Raw genomic sequence first — 13,993 nt, 5'->3', positions numbered from 1 at the left:
TCGCCGGGGTGGGAGTGGAAAGCAAGGCCGTTGTGTCCGTGTCGCGCGAGCTACCGGCACGCGCGGGGATCCGCGGCCCCCGCGTCTCCTGCGGCCGGGGCCGGCGCTGGGCTGGGGCTCCGGGTACCCGCGCGGCCGGGGAGGGGGCGTGGCCATGGGCGTGGCCTGGCGCTCGCGGGACCACCAATGGCATCCCGAGCCCGAGGGCCGTGCGCGTGACGCCGCCGGGCGGGCTGGGAGGCTGGGGGCGGAGGGCGGCGGAGGGGGTGAGGGGGCGGTGTCGGCTGCTTTATCTTCCTCCGCGGCGGGCGCTGCTGGCTGGCGTTTTGGGCCCTGGGCGCTGGGACATCTTTCGGAAGCATTCTCTCCAGCGGGCCGCAGCGGCCGCCCTCTTTGTCTGTGTTCCTGCAGCCGTTCTCTGGCCCCAGGTAACCTGATGCTCCCCCTCCCTCCCTTCTTTCGGGCCTGGATCGCCTCCCCTCCTGCCCCCCTCGGCTTCTCCCTCTGCCTGGAAGGAGCGGGACGGGTGGAGGCTGTGCGGGCCTGGCCTGGTCCTCGCCTGCGCGGAGGCGACGTGGCCCCCAGCAGCCTGGGGCGGGAAGGCCCCTCCGAGTGGGAAGGGCGGGAAAGTTCCCCTCGGGCATCCGGATCGCTGGCCGCCTTTGAAACCCTGTGCGCTCCTTGGGTGTCCCCTGAGTCCAGTGACACCTCTGAGCTGGCGCCGGAGAAAGTTGATGGGTTACGAGACGGTTTATTCTTCCCAAAGTTGAACAGCAGAGCCATGGACGCGGGAAGACAGCTGTTGTTGGGTTCAGGGGAAAGAAAGTGTGGGAAGGGACGGGCGGGTACCGAGACGATCCCTCAATCCAACACATCAGGCTTTGTCTTTGAGTCTTAGGCTGGTCACTATCTTTGGCTTTAAATGCCCACAGCAGTGTCGTTGGTGAGGCATGCATAGTTAGAAAGTTTACATGCACTGTCTCTTTAATATTTAAGTAGCTGCCACTTGTTTAAACTACTTTTTCTTCTTCTCAGAGTCTTCCTCCTCTTAATGCAGAATTCACCTTGGGAGAATTGTTTCATCTCGCTTGTCTTTGCTGGGCTGCACCGTGACTCCCTTGCGAAGGAAACCTGTGCTGGGGTGGCCCGGGAGTGGGTGGAGGGAAGAGTCCGCGTGGAGAGATGCACGAGTCTGGGTACATCACGTGGTTGGAAGCCGTAAAGGTTTCACATTGTCTTTGGGATAAAGACCAGGATGGGAGTGAGCTCACTCTTCCTCTGTGTCCAGCCAGCCGCTCAAGGCTTTTTCCTCCTGCCTCTCCAGGCTCAAGGCTTACACTTGCTTTGTTGTTGTTTTTTTTAATAACCCCAGTCTCCTTCCTACAGACACCTCTGATCTCCTGGCCTTTATTCTCTCCCATTTCTCAATCTCGTTTTGCCAACCCTGAGGACCCCTCAGGTATCAGCATAGATAACACTTCCCCTGGAAGACAGTCATTCCTAGCTTCCCTAGCATGCTGCCATCAGTTAATTATCAATTGTAATGAGTTGTGTTGGTTAAGGAGATCTAGGAAATTTCATGAAAATTGAACTAGTCATCTTCTCAGGGTCTGGCCCAGAAGACTGCCTGCCCTCTGGGATTGGTTGCCATCTTGGGTAAATGGTTGTATTAATCATACAGTTGTAAATGCATTTGGAGTTAAGCTGACATTGTGACCTAGTCTGCTATACAAGCAGTAGGGTTATAATTGGGGCCAGTATTTTTTGGGAGACAGTTCATTTTTTTTTTTTTTTACAGTTGTTTCTCTTGTACTTCAGGGAAGTCCCTCAGGATTATATAGCAAAGTTCTTCCCTGAAGTAGACAATATTTATTCACAATATGGTTTTATAGACCTTTGGAAACACAGTTCATGTGTTTCTCAGACTAATTCTTTTTTTTGGTCCGGTTGTGGGGCCTGAACTCTGGGCCTGGGTGCTGTCCCTCAGCTCTTCACTTCAAGGCTAGCGCTCTACCACTTAAGCCACAGCGCCACTAGCGGCTTTTTTCTTTTTGCTTATTTGGTGCTGAAGAATCGAACCCAGGACCTCAGTCATGCAAGGCAAGCACTCTACCACTGAGCCACCTTCCCAGCCCCTCAGACTAATTCTTTTTGCATGCCTTTTGAAGATAAGTTCGACAGCACAGAACAGGATCTATCTAATGCACAGATTGGCTCCTTACATTTTTTTCATCCAGCCAGCCAATTTACATCAGTGTGTTGGGGAGATACTTCCACTGCCACTCACTGGCTGTGTGACTGAACAAGGTTCTTAGCATTCATAAATCTCCTGCATTTTTGAAAATAGAGTGGACATGGTAAATAAAGTGTAGGACACTATGGTAGTACTCAGCCTTGTAAATGGTGCTGGCTTGGTAAACTCTAGTTTCCAGTTCCTTCACTGCTGGAGCTCTTAAGAGACTAGTTTCATGATTGCTTTTCACTCATTTTGCAATCTACACCAATATATTTGTCCTTCTTCCTGAAACTGTATGTAGAATTAAGTAAGGCATAGCTATTGTGAAATGTCCTTCTCGTGTCCTGTGAGTGTGTGTGTTTCTTGAATTTTCCACGGTGTTGACTCTAGATAACCCCTTTCATATCCTCTTGTTTTCTAGCATTGCTTGTTTCTGAGTCTACCGTCATTTCTTCCTGCTTCTTCTATAATTTCTTCTATGCCTTTCCTTTTTACTTAGTTCTTTGAAAGCCCCTGGGTATTGGGAAGATTATTTGTCTGCCTACAAAATGCAGTAGTCCTATCTAGGGCATGGATTTTGTTAAAGAAGAGTTATGTAAATGTCAGTTTGGTTATTTCCTAGGAAACTTCTGGAGGAGTGCTTAATTCACTTCTTTGGAGTTCTTAGCTTCCAGTTCACTGCTGAATCCCAAATCTCTATCTTTAGCCCTGACTTGTGTATTCAGCTGGTCATAGTCACTAGGCTAGCCTACAGGCATGTAATAGTTGATCTGCTTGTCTTTTTCTTCCACCTATAATTACATGGCATAATCACACATCTGTAGCTTTTGTCAGTGAGTTAACAAACTCACTTGGGATCTCCATGGAGCAGCTGGATAGCTTAGACTCTTGAGGTTAATATTTGTAAATGTATGTCATTTCCTTTATCTTTTTCTTCTTATTTTAATAAATACATGTCATATGAGCCTGCCTTCAGGCCTTTGTGTGTGAACTCATTGTTGTATTTATCAATCTTGTCTTCTCTAACATATCTTCTACTTTGTTTCTGAGTTAATCTTCCTAAAGATAAATACTGGGTCACTCTCTGATTAAAAATCTCTGTTGCTTCTTTTAGTTTATTTTCCCCCTTTCAATGTTGGAGATCAAACTCAGAGTCTCATATGTGCCAGGTAAGTGCTCTGCCATTGAGCGAGATTCCTAGTCCCTGACTAACTTTTTAAAAAGTCCTGGGACTAGAAAGGTGGCTCAGTGGTAGAGAACTTACCTTGCATGCATGAGGCCCTGGGTTCGATTCCTCAGTACCACATAAGCAGAAAAAGCCAGAAGTGGTACTGTGGCTCAAGTGGTAGAAGGCTAGCCTTGAGCTGAAGAGCTGAGAGACAGCGCTCAGGCTCAGAGTTCAGGTCCCACAACCGGAAGGAAAAAAAAGAAAGTCTTATTCTGGTGCTGTGTTTGAAAGAAAAATTAAAGAGAGGAATAAAAAGGGAAGGGAGACTAGTTAGGAGACACTATAGTGAAAGCGGCAGATATAAGTCAGAGATTAGAACTATATATATTTTGAAGGTAATGTGAAATGGACATGCTGTTGGGGTCAGATGAGAGTGGTAACTAATCAAAGGTGGTTCCTAAGTGAATAGCAGCAGATGGGCAAATAAATGGTTGCTGAAGTGGAGAAGACAGCAACTAGAGTTGCAAGTATGTCAGTGTTTCAAGTTTTGCCATGTTGGAGAAGTCTATGAAATATTATATGGAAATGTTAAGTTCTTGCATGTACTTACAGAAGTCTGACCCCGGTGGTGGGAGGGTTAACAGTACTGTCTAGACCGAGGAAGGCGTGACTGATGTAAGAACAGCTGTGGGAGGCAAGAAGTTGTAGTTGGAGCCAGGGCACTGTATAGATGTATGTATGGATGTTGAAATAAAAGAAATGCAGGGCTGGGAAGGTGGCTCAGTGGTAGAGCGCTTGCCTTGCATGCCTGAGGCCCTGGGTTCAATTCCTCAGCACCACATAAGCAAAAAGAAAAAAAAAGCCGGAAGTGGCGCTGTGGCTCAAGTGGTAGAGCGCTAGCCTTGAGCTGAAGAGCTGAGGGACAGCGCCCAGGCCCAGAGTTCAGGCTCACGACCGGGCCCCCCCCCCCCCCAAAAAAAATGCATCCAATTAAAAGAAATACAGAAGAGTTAGTAGCAGAAAGAACAAGGGGACTGAGTGGAGTATTCTGATCCTCAGTAAATGATGAGTGTGACAGTAAAACTATATCTGAAGACAAGGACAAGTGTCAAACCTGGCTGACCTTGAAGTAATAGAAAATATGGGAGTGTAATACATAATAACTCCCACTTCAGGCCCTGTATTAATAGGAGGGGCAAGACTGCTTCACCTCACATAGGGTAATGATCTATGTTAGCACTTAAAATTCATTTAACATTAACTATGTAGTTTGAACATACATACACACATATAGCTTTAGGCACATACATGTGTATACCTGCATCAGCCTTCTGAGTGCTTGGTTTGAGGGTTTGAATGTGTGCTGGTATTGGGGCTCGATTTGAACTCAGGGTCTGGACTCTGCCCCTTACTTTTTGTTGTTGTTGGTGGTGGTCGTGGGGCTTGAAATTTGGGCCTGGGTGCTGTCCCTGAGCTCTTCAGCTCAAGGTGAACATTATACCACTTAAGCAATTTCAGCGCCATTTCAGGTTTTCTGGTGGTTTATTGGAGACAAGGTTTTCTCACTGGCTGGCTTTGAACTGCCATCTGCAGACCTCAGCTTCCTGAGCAGCTAGGATTACAGGTATGAGCCACTGATGTACAGGCCCTTAGGTTTTTTTTTTTTTTTCTCAAGGCTAGCACTCTGCCCCTTGTCACAGATCCATGACTGGCTTTTTGGTGGTTAATTGGAGTTAAGAGTCTCACAGACTTTCCCACTTAGGCTGGCTTCAAGCAGGGATTCTCAGATCTCAGTCTCCTGAGTAGCTAGGGTTATAGGCATGAGCCACAATTACCAGGCTTCAGCTTGAATTTTTGACTTTGCATCACCTGAAGTAGTTTGTTTTGCCCTGCTGCTATCTAGGTTGGTTAAGGGGATGGATGCACACAGGTTCTTTTGTATGTGGCGGTCAAAAAGGTAAGTTGGCTGGTATCTCACCTGGATGGTGTGTGCTCTGCACACTGTTCCTTTGCTTGTTCTCAGTGTTTACAGTGCTCTGTTTCTGCACGAGGGCCAACGTGATCTGCCTAGAAGAGGAAGAATTTAGCCGAGGATCACCTCCATTTCCTGAATAAACAATGCTATATAATTAGCTGGCATACGAGGAGGAAGAGCTCAACTCAGACTTCATCTTAGAATTTACATGATAGGAAGACTTGGTTACAATTGAAAGGAACCATTTTCAGTGATTGATCTCTTTCTTACACATCTGTATAGAAGACAAAGTTAGTTTGTTTCAACTGCATTTGAAGAGCATATAATTATGTCATTTGATTTATCAACTACATCTAAAAGCGTACACAAGAAGAAGTTGAACTGTAACTTATGTTTGATTATCATTTAACATATAAGAGATAAAGTAGATATGTAGCTTTTATTTTATTTTATTTTATTTTTTGGTCCGGTTGTGGGGCCTGAACTCTGGGCCTGGGCGCTGTCCCTCAGCTCTTCAGCTCAAGGTTAGCTCTACCACTCGAGCCATAGCACCACTTCCGGCTTTTTTCTTTTTGCTTATGTGGTGCTAAGGAATCGAACCCAGGGCCTCATGCATGCAAGGCAAGCGCTCTACCACTGAGCCACCTTCCCAGCCCCGCCCCTTTTTTTTTTTTTTTTTGGTATCAGTACTGGGGCTTGAACTCAGGACTTGGAAACAATGCTTTTTTTTTTTTTTTTCCTTAAGGCTGATGCTTTTCCACTTGAACCACACCTCTGCTTCTGAGATGAGTGTCTCATGGTCTGTCCTTCCCAGGCTGGCTTCAAACTTGCCATCTTCACTTCTCAGTCCCAGGTCTCAGTCTTCTTGAGTAGCTAGGATTAAGATATGAGCCACTAGCACCTGGGGACATTTTTATTTAACATACTGAGGATAATATGTGAGATTGTCAAGATAAAATGTAAAGTAGACTGAGTGTTGGTTAATGGGAGACAAAGGCCTCATGAATTTTCCTACCTGGGCTGGCTTTGAACCTCCATCCTCAGATCTCAGCCTCCTGAGAAGCTAGGATTACAAGCATGAGTCACTGGTGCCCAGCAGTTCTTAAGGTCTTTGATCCAGTTTGGGTTTATTTTTGTACAAAGTGAGAGATAGGATCTATTTTCAGTCAAAGCAGTATTGACTGAAGAGGTTTTTTTTTCTTGTCTCTTTGGTGTCTTTGTCAAGAATCCTGTGGCAGTCCCTGCTTGGGTTTATTTCTGTATCTTTTGCTCATGTATTTCTCTATTATTGTGCCAGCACTATGCTACTTTCTTGCTATGGGTCTGTAATATATTTTGAAGTCAGTTACTATGATATCTCCAGGATTACTCTAAAAGGGTCTTTGACCTTCTTAACTAATCATTTCAGAGGGGCTAATTTCTACTTATTTGTCAGTGATACCTTATACTTAGAAAATGCTTAAATGTGATTAAAGTCAAACCAAAGGAAGAAGGAAAACAATTTCAGTTTTTACTTTAAAACATGGTGGTACGGTACAAGTAACTAAGTTTGGTGCTTAGTTCATGCTTTTAGTTTCTAAATTTTGAAATTAAAAAGAATTTTGTGCTAGGCAAGTACTCCACCACTGAGCTACATCTGCATTTCTATTTTAAGATTAAATTGATACATAATTATACATATTAATAATGTATAGTGACTTACCATATATGTATATAATGTACAAGGATCAAATCAGGACAGTACAGCAGTCATCTCAAATATATGTCACTTCTTTTTGTTGAGAGCATTTGGAATCTTCTGGCCATTCAAAGCTTTTGCATCTTTCCTAGGCAACTCCATGGTGGGTGAAGAGAAGATGGCTTTAAGAAACCGAGTGACAAAGTCCAGTGAAATCCCTGAGAAAGATGAAGACCGGAGAAACCTTATGAAGGAATCTCTGGAGACACACAGAAATGGTGAGGCACTTAATTTTTTTTGAGGATCGAGGCAGTACTAGGGATTGAGTTTGCTCTTGTGCTCTTGGCTTTTTCACTAAAAGCTAGTACTCTACCATTTATGCCTCCCTTCCAGCTTTTTGCTCGTTAATTGAAGGTAATACTTTTCTGTCCAGGCTAGTTTCAATCTACAACCCTCCGATTTCAGCCTCCTGAGTAAACAGGATTATAAGGTACCTGTCATTTAAAAAATTTTTTTGAGATGAATTAAGTAGAGAACAAATTTAATGTTTTAGAGTAGGTTTCCATCCCTTATTGTAAATGAATATCGACAGTTTTATATCTCTGGTTACAAAGAAATTAGCAAGGAAGCTATTGTTATTTAGTTCAGCGAACATTTGTGGAACGTGACCTCTGTTTTAGTCATTGTGCTTTCATTCTGCCACCTAGTCATTATTGAACAGTTCTGTTAGATGCCATAGCTACAGAACTGATCAATACAGACATATTTGCATTTGTGGAGCTCCAGGTTAAGTGAATGGTAAAACAAAACACTCTCAGGGCTTGGGATGTAACTTTGTGATAAAGCGTTTGGCCAGCATGTGTGAAAGCTTGAACCTCAACACTGGAAAAAAAATTACACATTTAATTTGATTATTGCAAATGAATGTAATACTCATAATATTGTTAATTTCAGAATAGATATAAGTAAATTCTAGCATAATTAACAAGGTACATAAATTTTGTATTGAGCTATACATCTTAGGGAGAGATAAGAGAGTTTTATTTTGGCAGTACTAGAGATTGAACTCAGAACCTTAATCTGGCTAAGCAGGAACCACCACTTGATTCATGCCCCCAGAACTGTTTTGCCTGCCTGCCTGCCTGCCTGCCTGCCTTCTTTCCTTCCTTCCTTCCTTCCTTCCTTCCTTTGTCATGGGGCTTGAACTCTGGGTCTGGGTGCTGTCTCTCAGCTCTTCAGCTTAAGGCTAGTGTTCTACCACTTGAGCCACAGCACCACTTCCAGTTTTCTGGTGATTAATTGGAGATAAGAGTGTCATGGACTTTCTTGCCCAGACTGACTTTGAACTGCGATTCTCAAATCTCAGCCTCCTGAGAAGCTAGGATTACAGGCGTCAGCCACCAGTGCCTGCCTTGTTTTGCATTTCTTATTGTACAGGTCTTGGTTTATTCGGGGGCTGGCCTGGGTTGTGATCCTCCTACTTGTGCTTCCCCATATTGCTGGTGATTACAGGCACACACCATTATACCCAGACATTGAGTTGATATACCTGGGCTGGCCTTTAAACCTTGATCCCCTGATTTCTGCTTCTTCCCAAGTAGCCGGCTTACTGTCTTGTCTGGTGTTTTATTAGTTTTTATATCCACTTTTGCTTAGTGCACAAAGAGAATGACTTAATGCTCGTTAAGGTCAAGGCTTATATAAAAACAATAGCCTTGTAAATGTAGTCTGTGTCATCGGTTGCATCGAGTTATTTATTTTTGCAATGACATTTCTGTAGGTTTGATTTCAATAGGGATTTGAAATTTGAGCTTTGTTTGGTTAACAAATAGAGGTGGAACTTTTAGAGGTAGGTTGTCTTTGGGATCCTGGGGCTTCTTCTCATAAAGAAACTTTTTTTTTTTTTTTTTTGCTTTTCCTACATTAATTATAAGTATCACAAGGTGAAGCTCATTAGGAATATAAATGTTTAAGGTGGAACATGAAATTTCCTGACAGCCCTTTGCCTGCCCTTTTTTTTTGTTTTGTTTTTGGTTGGTTGTGGGGCTTGATCTCTGGGCCTGGGCTCTGTCCCTCAGCTCTTCAGCTCAGGGCAAGCACTCTACCTCTTGAGCCACAGCACCACTTCCAGTTTTCTGAGTGGTTTATTGGAGATGAGACTCACGGACGTTCCTGACTGAGCTGGCCTTGAACTGCGATCCTCAGATCTCAGCCTCCTGAGTAGCTAGGATTACAGGCGAGAGCCACCGGTGTCCAGCTTCCTGCCCATTTTTAATTTGGGTTATATCATTGTTCAATATAGGAGTGCTTTATGTATTCTAGATGTTAAATCCTCATCAACTAAATGAATTTTAAAATATTTTATTCAATTCAATAAAGTTCTTTTCACTCGGTTGTATCCTTTGTTTAGAAGTTTTAAAATTTGACGCAGTTCTATTTACTTTTTTTTTTTTCATTGCTAGTGAATTTAGTGTCATATGTAGGGAATGATTGCAAAATTCTTTTTTTTTCTTTTTTTTGGGTCCGGTTGTGGGGCATGAACTCTGGGCCTGGGCGCTCTCCCTCAGCTCTTCAGCTCAAGGCTAGCACTCTACCACTGGAGCCACAGCGCCACTTCCGGCTTTTTTCTTTTTGCTTATGTGGTGCTGAGGAATCGAACCCAGGGCCTCGTGCATGCAAGGCAAGCGCTCTACCACTGAGCCACCTTCCCAGCCCTGATTGCAAAATTCTACATCATGTAGCCTCCCCTTTATATTCTAGGAGTTTTGTAATTTAAGTCTTTGATCCATTTTGAGTCATTTTTTGGATATAGTGTAAGTTAGAGTTCACCTTCATTGTTTTGAATGTGGCTATCCATGTCAGTTTTAGGAATATTTGTTATTCATGGTAGGATGAAAAATACCTCACCTCCCAAAACACACACATCTTGAAACCTAGAATGTACGAGAATTACTTTATATGAAAAATACAAGGAAGATCTTTGTTGATAAAATTTAAATTTGGGGTCCTGTGGCACGCTTAGTTTGTTCAGGCTGCTGTAAAAAAAAAAAAAATCTTAAACTGGGTAACATACGAGCACAGAAACATGAAGCAAAAGGAGCTCAGGGACAGTGCTCAGGACCAGAGTTCAAGCCCTAGGACTGGCCAAAACAAAGAAAATGTTGTTCTGGAAATGAGCAGTCTCAGGCTGGGAAGGTGGCTCAATGGTAGAGCACTTGCCTTGCATGCATGAGGCCCTGGGTTTGATTCCTCAGCACCACATAAGCAGAAAAAAAAAAGCCAGAAGTGGTGCTGTGGCTCAAGTGGTAGAGCACTGGCCTTGAGCTGAAGAGCTGAGGGACAGCGCCCAGGCCCAGAGTTCAGGCCCTACGACTGGAACCAAAAAAAAAAAAAGAAAGAAAGAAAGAAATGAGCAGTGTATGGTCAGGGCATTGTCAATGTCTCCTGAGATCCTGCTTCTTCATAACCGCTTTTTTTGTTTGTTTGTTTTGTTGCCTGAACTGGAGTTTGTTACTGTTGTTGTTGTTGTTGTTAATTATTATTATTATTATTTTATTAACTTCATGGAGCCCACAGTAGTTGCCACAGGCAAGCCTCACCTCCCCAGGCTGCTGTGACCTTGGCTGCCACAGCTCATACCCACCTCTGAAAGCCAGTGGGAGCCAGGAGAATAGTGCATTGACATGTCCTCCTTCAGTCTCCTATTGTGTCCCTTCCTGGCTATTTGCTCTCTGCTTCTACACCACCACTGTTCCTCTGCTTCATTGCCACCAACAGGGACCTGAACTGATTTTTGAACCCAGAGCCTTGCTCTCTTGCTTGGCTTTGTCCACTCTTGGCTAGTACTCTACCACTTGAGCCACAGCTTCACTTCCAGCTTTTTGGTTAATGGAGATGAGTCTCAAGGACTTCTCAGTCAGGGCTGACTTGGAACCATTATCCTTAGATCTCAGCCTCTTGAGTAGCTAGGGTTACAGCTAGAGTTATTAACCAGGCTGAGTAGTTTTCAGATTTTAAGATCTACTTCGGATCTTCTTAGGTGGATTGTAAATTTCATCGTTAAGAATTCAAGAGAAGCCATGCAGCTCCTTCATCATTGCACGTGTCAGATGTCTAATTTCACCACACACAATTTTTCCACAAAGGAGGATGAACACAATTATGTCCTATAATAAGGATCTCTTTCCCTCCAATTTGCAATAACATCCTCTATTTCCCTCTGTGTTAATTCAGTCAGGAAAGCACCTTTGATCTATATAAGGCAGGGTACTACTAAGTTTGTTAGTGGTGGTGATTCTGAAACAAAGCAATCCTTTGCTATGAAAAGGAGTTAGTGAATTTTAGTAAAGTAGTAGCACACACCTAGATGTATTCTTAACGGTGAGATGGTTGGATCAGTGTTTCTGCATTTAAATTTTAGATGTTACTAAATTTTCTTCCAAAAATGTTAACACCAGTTCATACTTCTGTGTGCACTATTTTCCTGCTTTCTTGGCAGTATAGCTTACCACTTAAAATAAAATTGAGTGAAGGGTATGAAAAGGGTGTTTAAAGAAAAATAATGAATAAAAGCTTCCTACCTCACAATTTTGAGCAGATTTGTGCTATATGTTATATTGTTTTTCACTGGCCAAGTTAGCAACTTTTAAAAATAGACTTCTGCAGGCACTAAAAACCTGCTACTGTGTGCTCACACTTTAACCAATTCTGAATTTGCTACAAGTAACAAAGAAAATGTTTGGTTTCTTTTTTTTTTCCCTTTGGCCAGTCCTGGGGCTTGAACTCAGGGCCTAGGTGCTGTTCCCTGAACTTCTTTTTGCTCAAGGCTAACACTCTACCACTTGAGCCACAGCACCACTTCTGGCTTTTTCTGTGTATGTGGTACTGAGGAATCAAACTCAGGGCTTCATGCATGCTGAGGCAAGCAATCTATCACTAAGCCACATTCTTAGTCCCAAGAAAATGTTTGGTACAAGAACTGAAGCCTAAAAAGTGGTTATTAGTCACTGCTTAGTAGTTCTTAGTCATCTTTAGAAATATAGTCACTCTAAGTAGCTTACATTTTTTCAAAAAACTGCTGCATGACTAAGGGTCAGAAGACCTGGTTTTCTTTTTTTTTTTTTTTTGGGGGGGGGGGTCTGGTCATGGGGCCTGAACTCTGGGCCTGGGCGCTGTCCCTCAGCTCTTCAGCTCAAGGCTAGCGCTCTACCACTTGAGCCACAGCGCCACTTCCGGCTTTTTTTCTTTTTGCTTATGTGGTGCTGGGGAATCCAACCCAGGGCCTCATGCATGCAAGGCAAGCGCTCTACCACTGAGACACCTTCCCAGCCCCAAGACCTGGTTTTCTTTAGGCTTAATTACTTGCTATGTAACAATGTGCAAGATGTTTAATTTCTTTGATTCCAGTAATAATTTCTGTCTTATAGATATATATGGTAACTATCTTGCTTTGTTTACTAGGTTATAAAGATGAAATTATTAGTTCATAAAGGACATATACTTTAAGTCATTTTTATTGATGCAGAGATTATATGATTATGTTTTTGTTTTTTTTTTTTTGTCATGGTGCTTGACCTCTAAGCCTGGGTGCTGTCCCTCAGCACTTCAGTTCAAGGCTAGCACTCTACCACTTGAGCCACAGCACCACTTCTGGCTTTTTCTGTTTATATGGTGCTGAAGAATGGAACCCAGGGCCTCCATGCCAGGCAAGCACTCTACCGCTGAGCCACCTTCCCAGCCCGATTATATGATTATGGATACAATGCAACAGTTCTTTATATGTATAGTATACAGTGATTTGATCAAGGTAATTGGGATATCTGTCATCTCAAATGAATACATTATGTACATTAAAATTACAGTTAGTTTAAAGCTCACTCCTTAGCAACTTGGAAGCCCCTATGACCACAAAGAGAATGTAAGTTGCAAAAATGGGTTTGAGAATGAATGGATTATTGGAAAGAGCCACTGTTTGTTTTAAAGTTTTGCTCCCCACAGGTCAATTTGTTTGGTTTGTTATTATCACTGTACCAAATGTACTATTATATAACTTTTTTTTTTTGGTGCTTGTCCTGGGGCTTGAACTAAGGGTTTGGGCACTGTCCTTGAGCTTTTTTGCTTAAGGCTAGTGCTTTACCATTTTGAGCCACAGCACCAATTCTGTTTTTTTGTTGTTGTTGTTGTTGTTTCTTCTTCTGCTGCTGCTGCTTCTTCTTCTGCTGCTGCTGCTGTTCCTCCTCCTCCTCCTCCTCCTCCTTCTTCATTTAATTGGAGATAAGAGTCTGTCCAAGCCAGCTTTGAACTGTGATCTTTATTTCTTGGCCTTCTGACTAGCTAGGTTTATAGGCATCAGCCACCAAATGGCTGGCCTATTTTGTAACTTTTTTTTTGTCAGTTGTGGATCTTAAACTCTGGGCCTGGGCACTGTCCCTGAGCTCTTCAGCTCAAGGCTAACGCTCTACCTCTTGAGCCACAGTGCCACTTCCAACTTTTTCTGCTTATGTGGTGCTGAGGAATCGAACCCAGGGCCTCATGCATGCAAGGCAAGCACTCTACCACTGAGCCACCTTCTCCACTGACACAAAGCTTTTAGAGAATAGTTTGGCTTTATGTAGCAATATAAATGACTCACTGCACTGGGAACTTTCAGAACAATTCCTTCTCCTCCTCCTCCTCCTCCTGCCTCCTCCTCCTCTCCCCCTTTTTTTGTCAGTCTTGGAGTTTGACTCAGGGTCTGGGCACTGTCCCTGAACTTCTTTTTGCTCAAGGCTAGCATTCTACCACTTGAGCCACAGTGCCACTTCCAGCTTTTTCTTTTTATGTGGTACTGAGGAATTGAACCCAGGACTTCATGCATACTAGGCAAGCACTCTACCACTAAGCCACATTCCCAGCCCTAGGACAAATTCTTAAAGGTTATGAGAAGAATGAAGACTA

At 43.4% G+C, this 13,993-nt stretch overlaps 1 protein-coding gene across 2 annotated transcripts in view; it reads left to right on the top strand.

The window, feature by feature from the left end:
• The first annotated feature begins 312 nt into the window (after nt 1-312).
• The window catches only part of Soat1 (sterol O-acyltransferase 1), a 51,044-nt gene continuing 37,363 nt past the window's right edge, over nt 313-13,993 (top strand). Inside the window, exons 1-2 of one of the 2 annotated variants that reach the window (XM_042674579.1) lie at nt 313-428; nt 7,210-7,335. In XM_042674579.1, coding sequence (XP_042530513.1) covers nt 7,218-7,335 — 118 coding nt within the window. In that variant the 5' untranslated portion in view covers nt 313-428; nt 7,210-7,217. Of the gene's footprint in view, nt 429-3,381; nt 3,406-7,209; nt 7,336-13,993 lie in introns of those variants that run through there. The other variant, XM_042674578.1, reaches the window with a different exon arrangement.

This window comes from Dipodomys spectabilis, unplaced genomic scaffold (assembly GCF_019054845.1).
Source record: "Dipodomys spectabilis isolate Male_0828 unplaced genomic scaffold, ASM1905484v1 ptg000019l, whole genome shotgun sequence".
Lineage (NCBI taxonomy): Eukaryota > Metazoa > Chordata > Mammalia > Rodentia > Heteromyidae > Dipodomys > Dipodomys spectabilis.
This window is presented reverse-complemented; position numbering and strand designations above follow the sequence as displayed.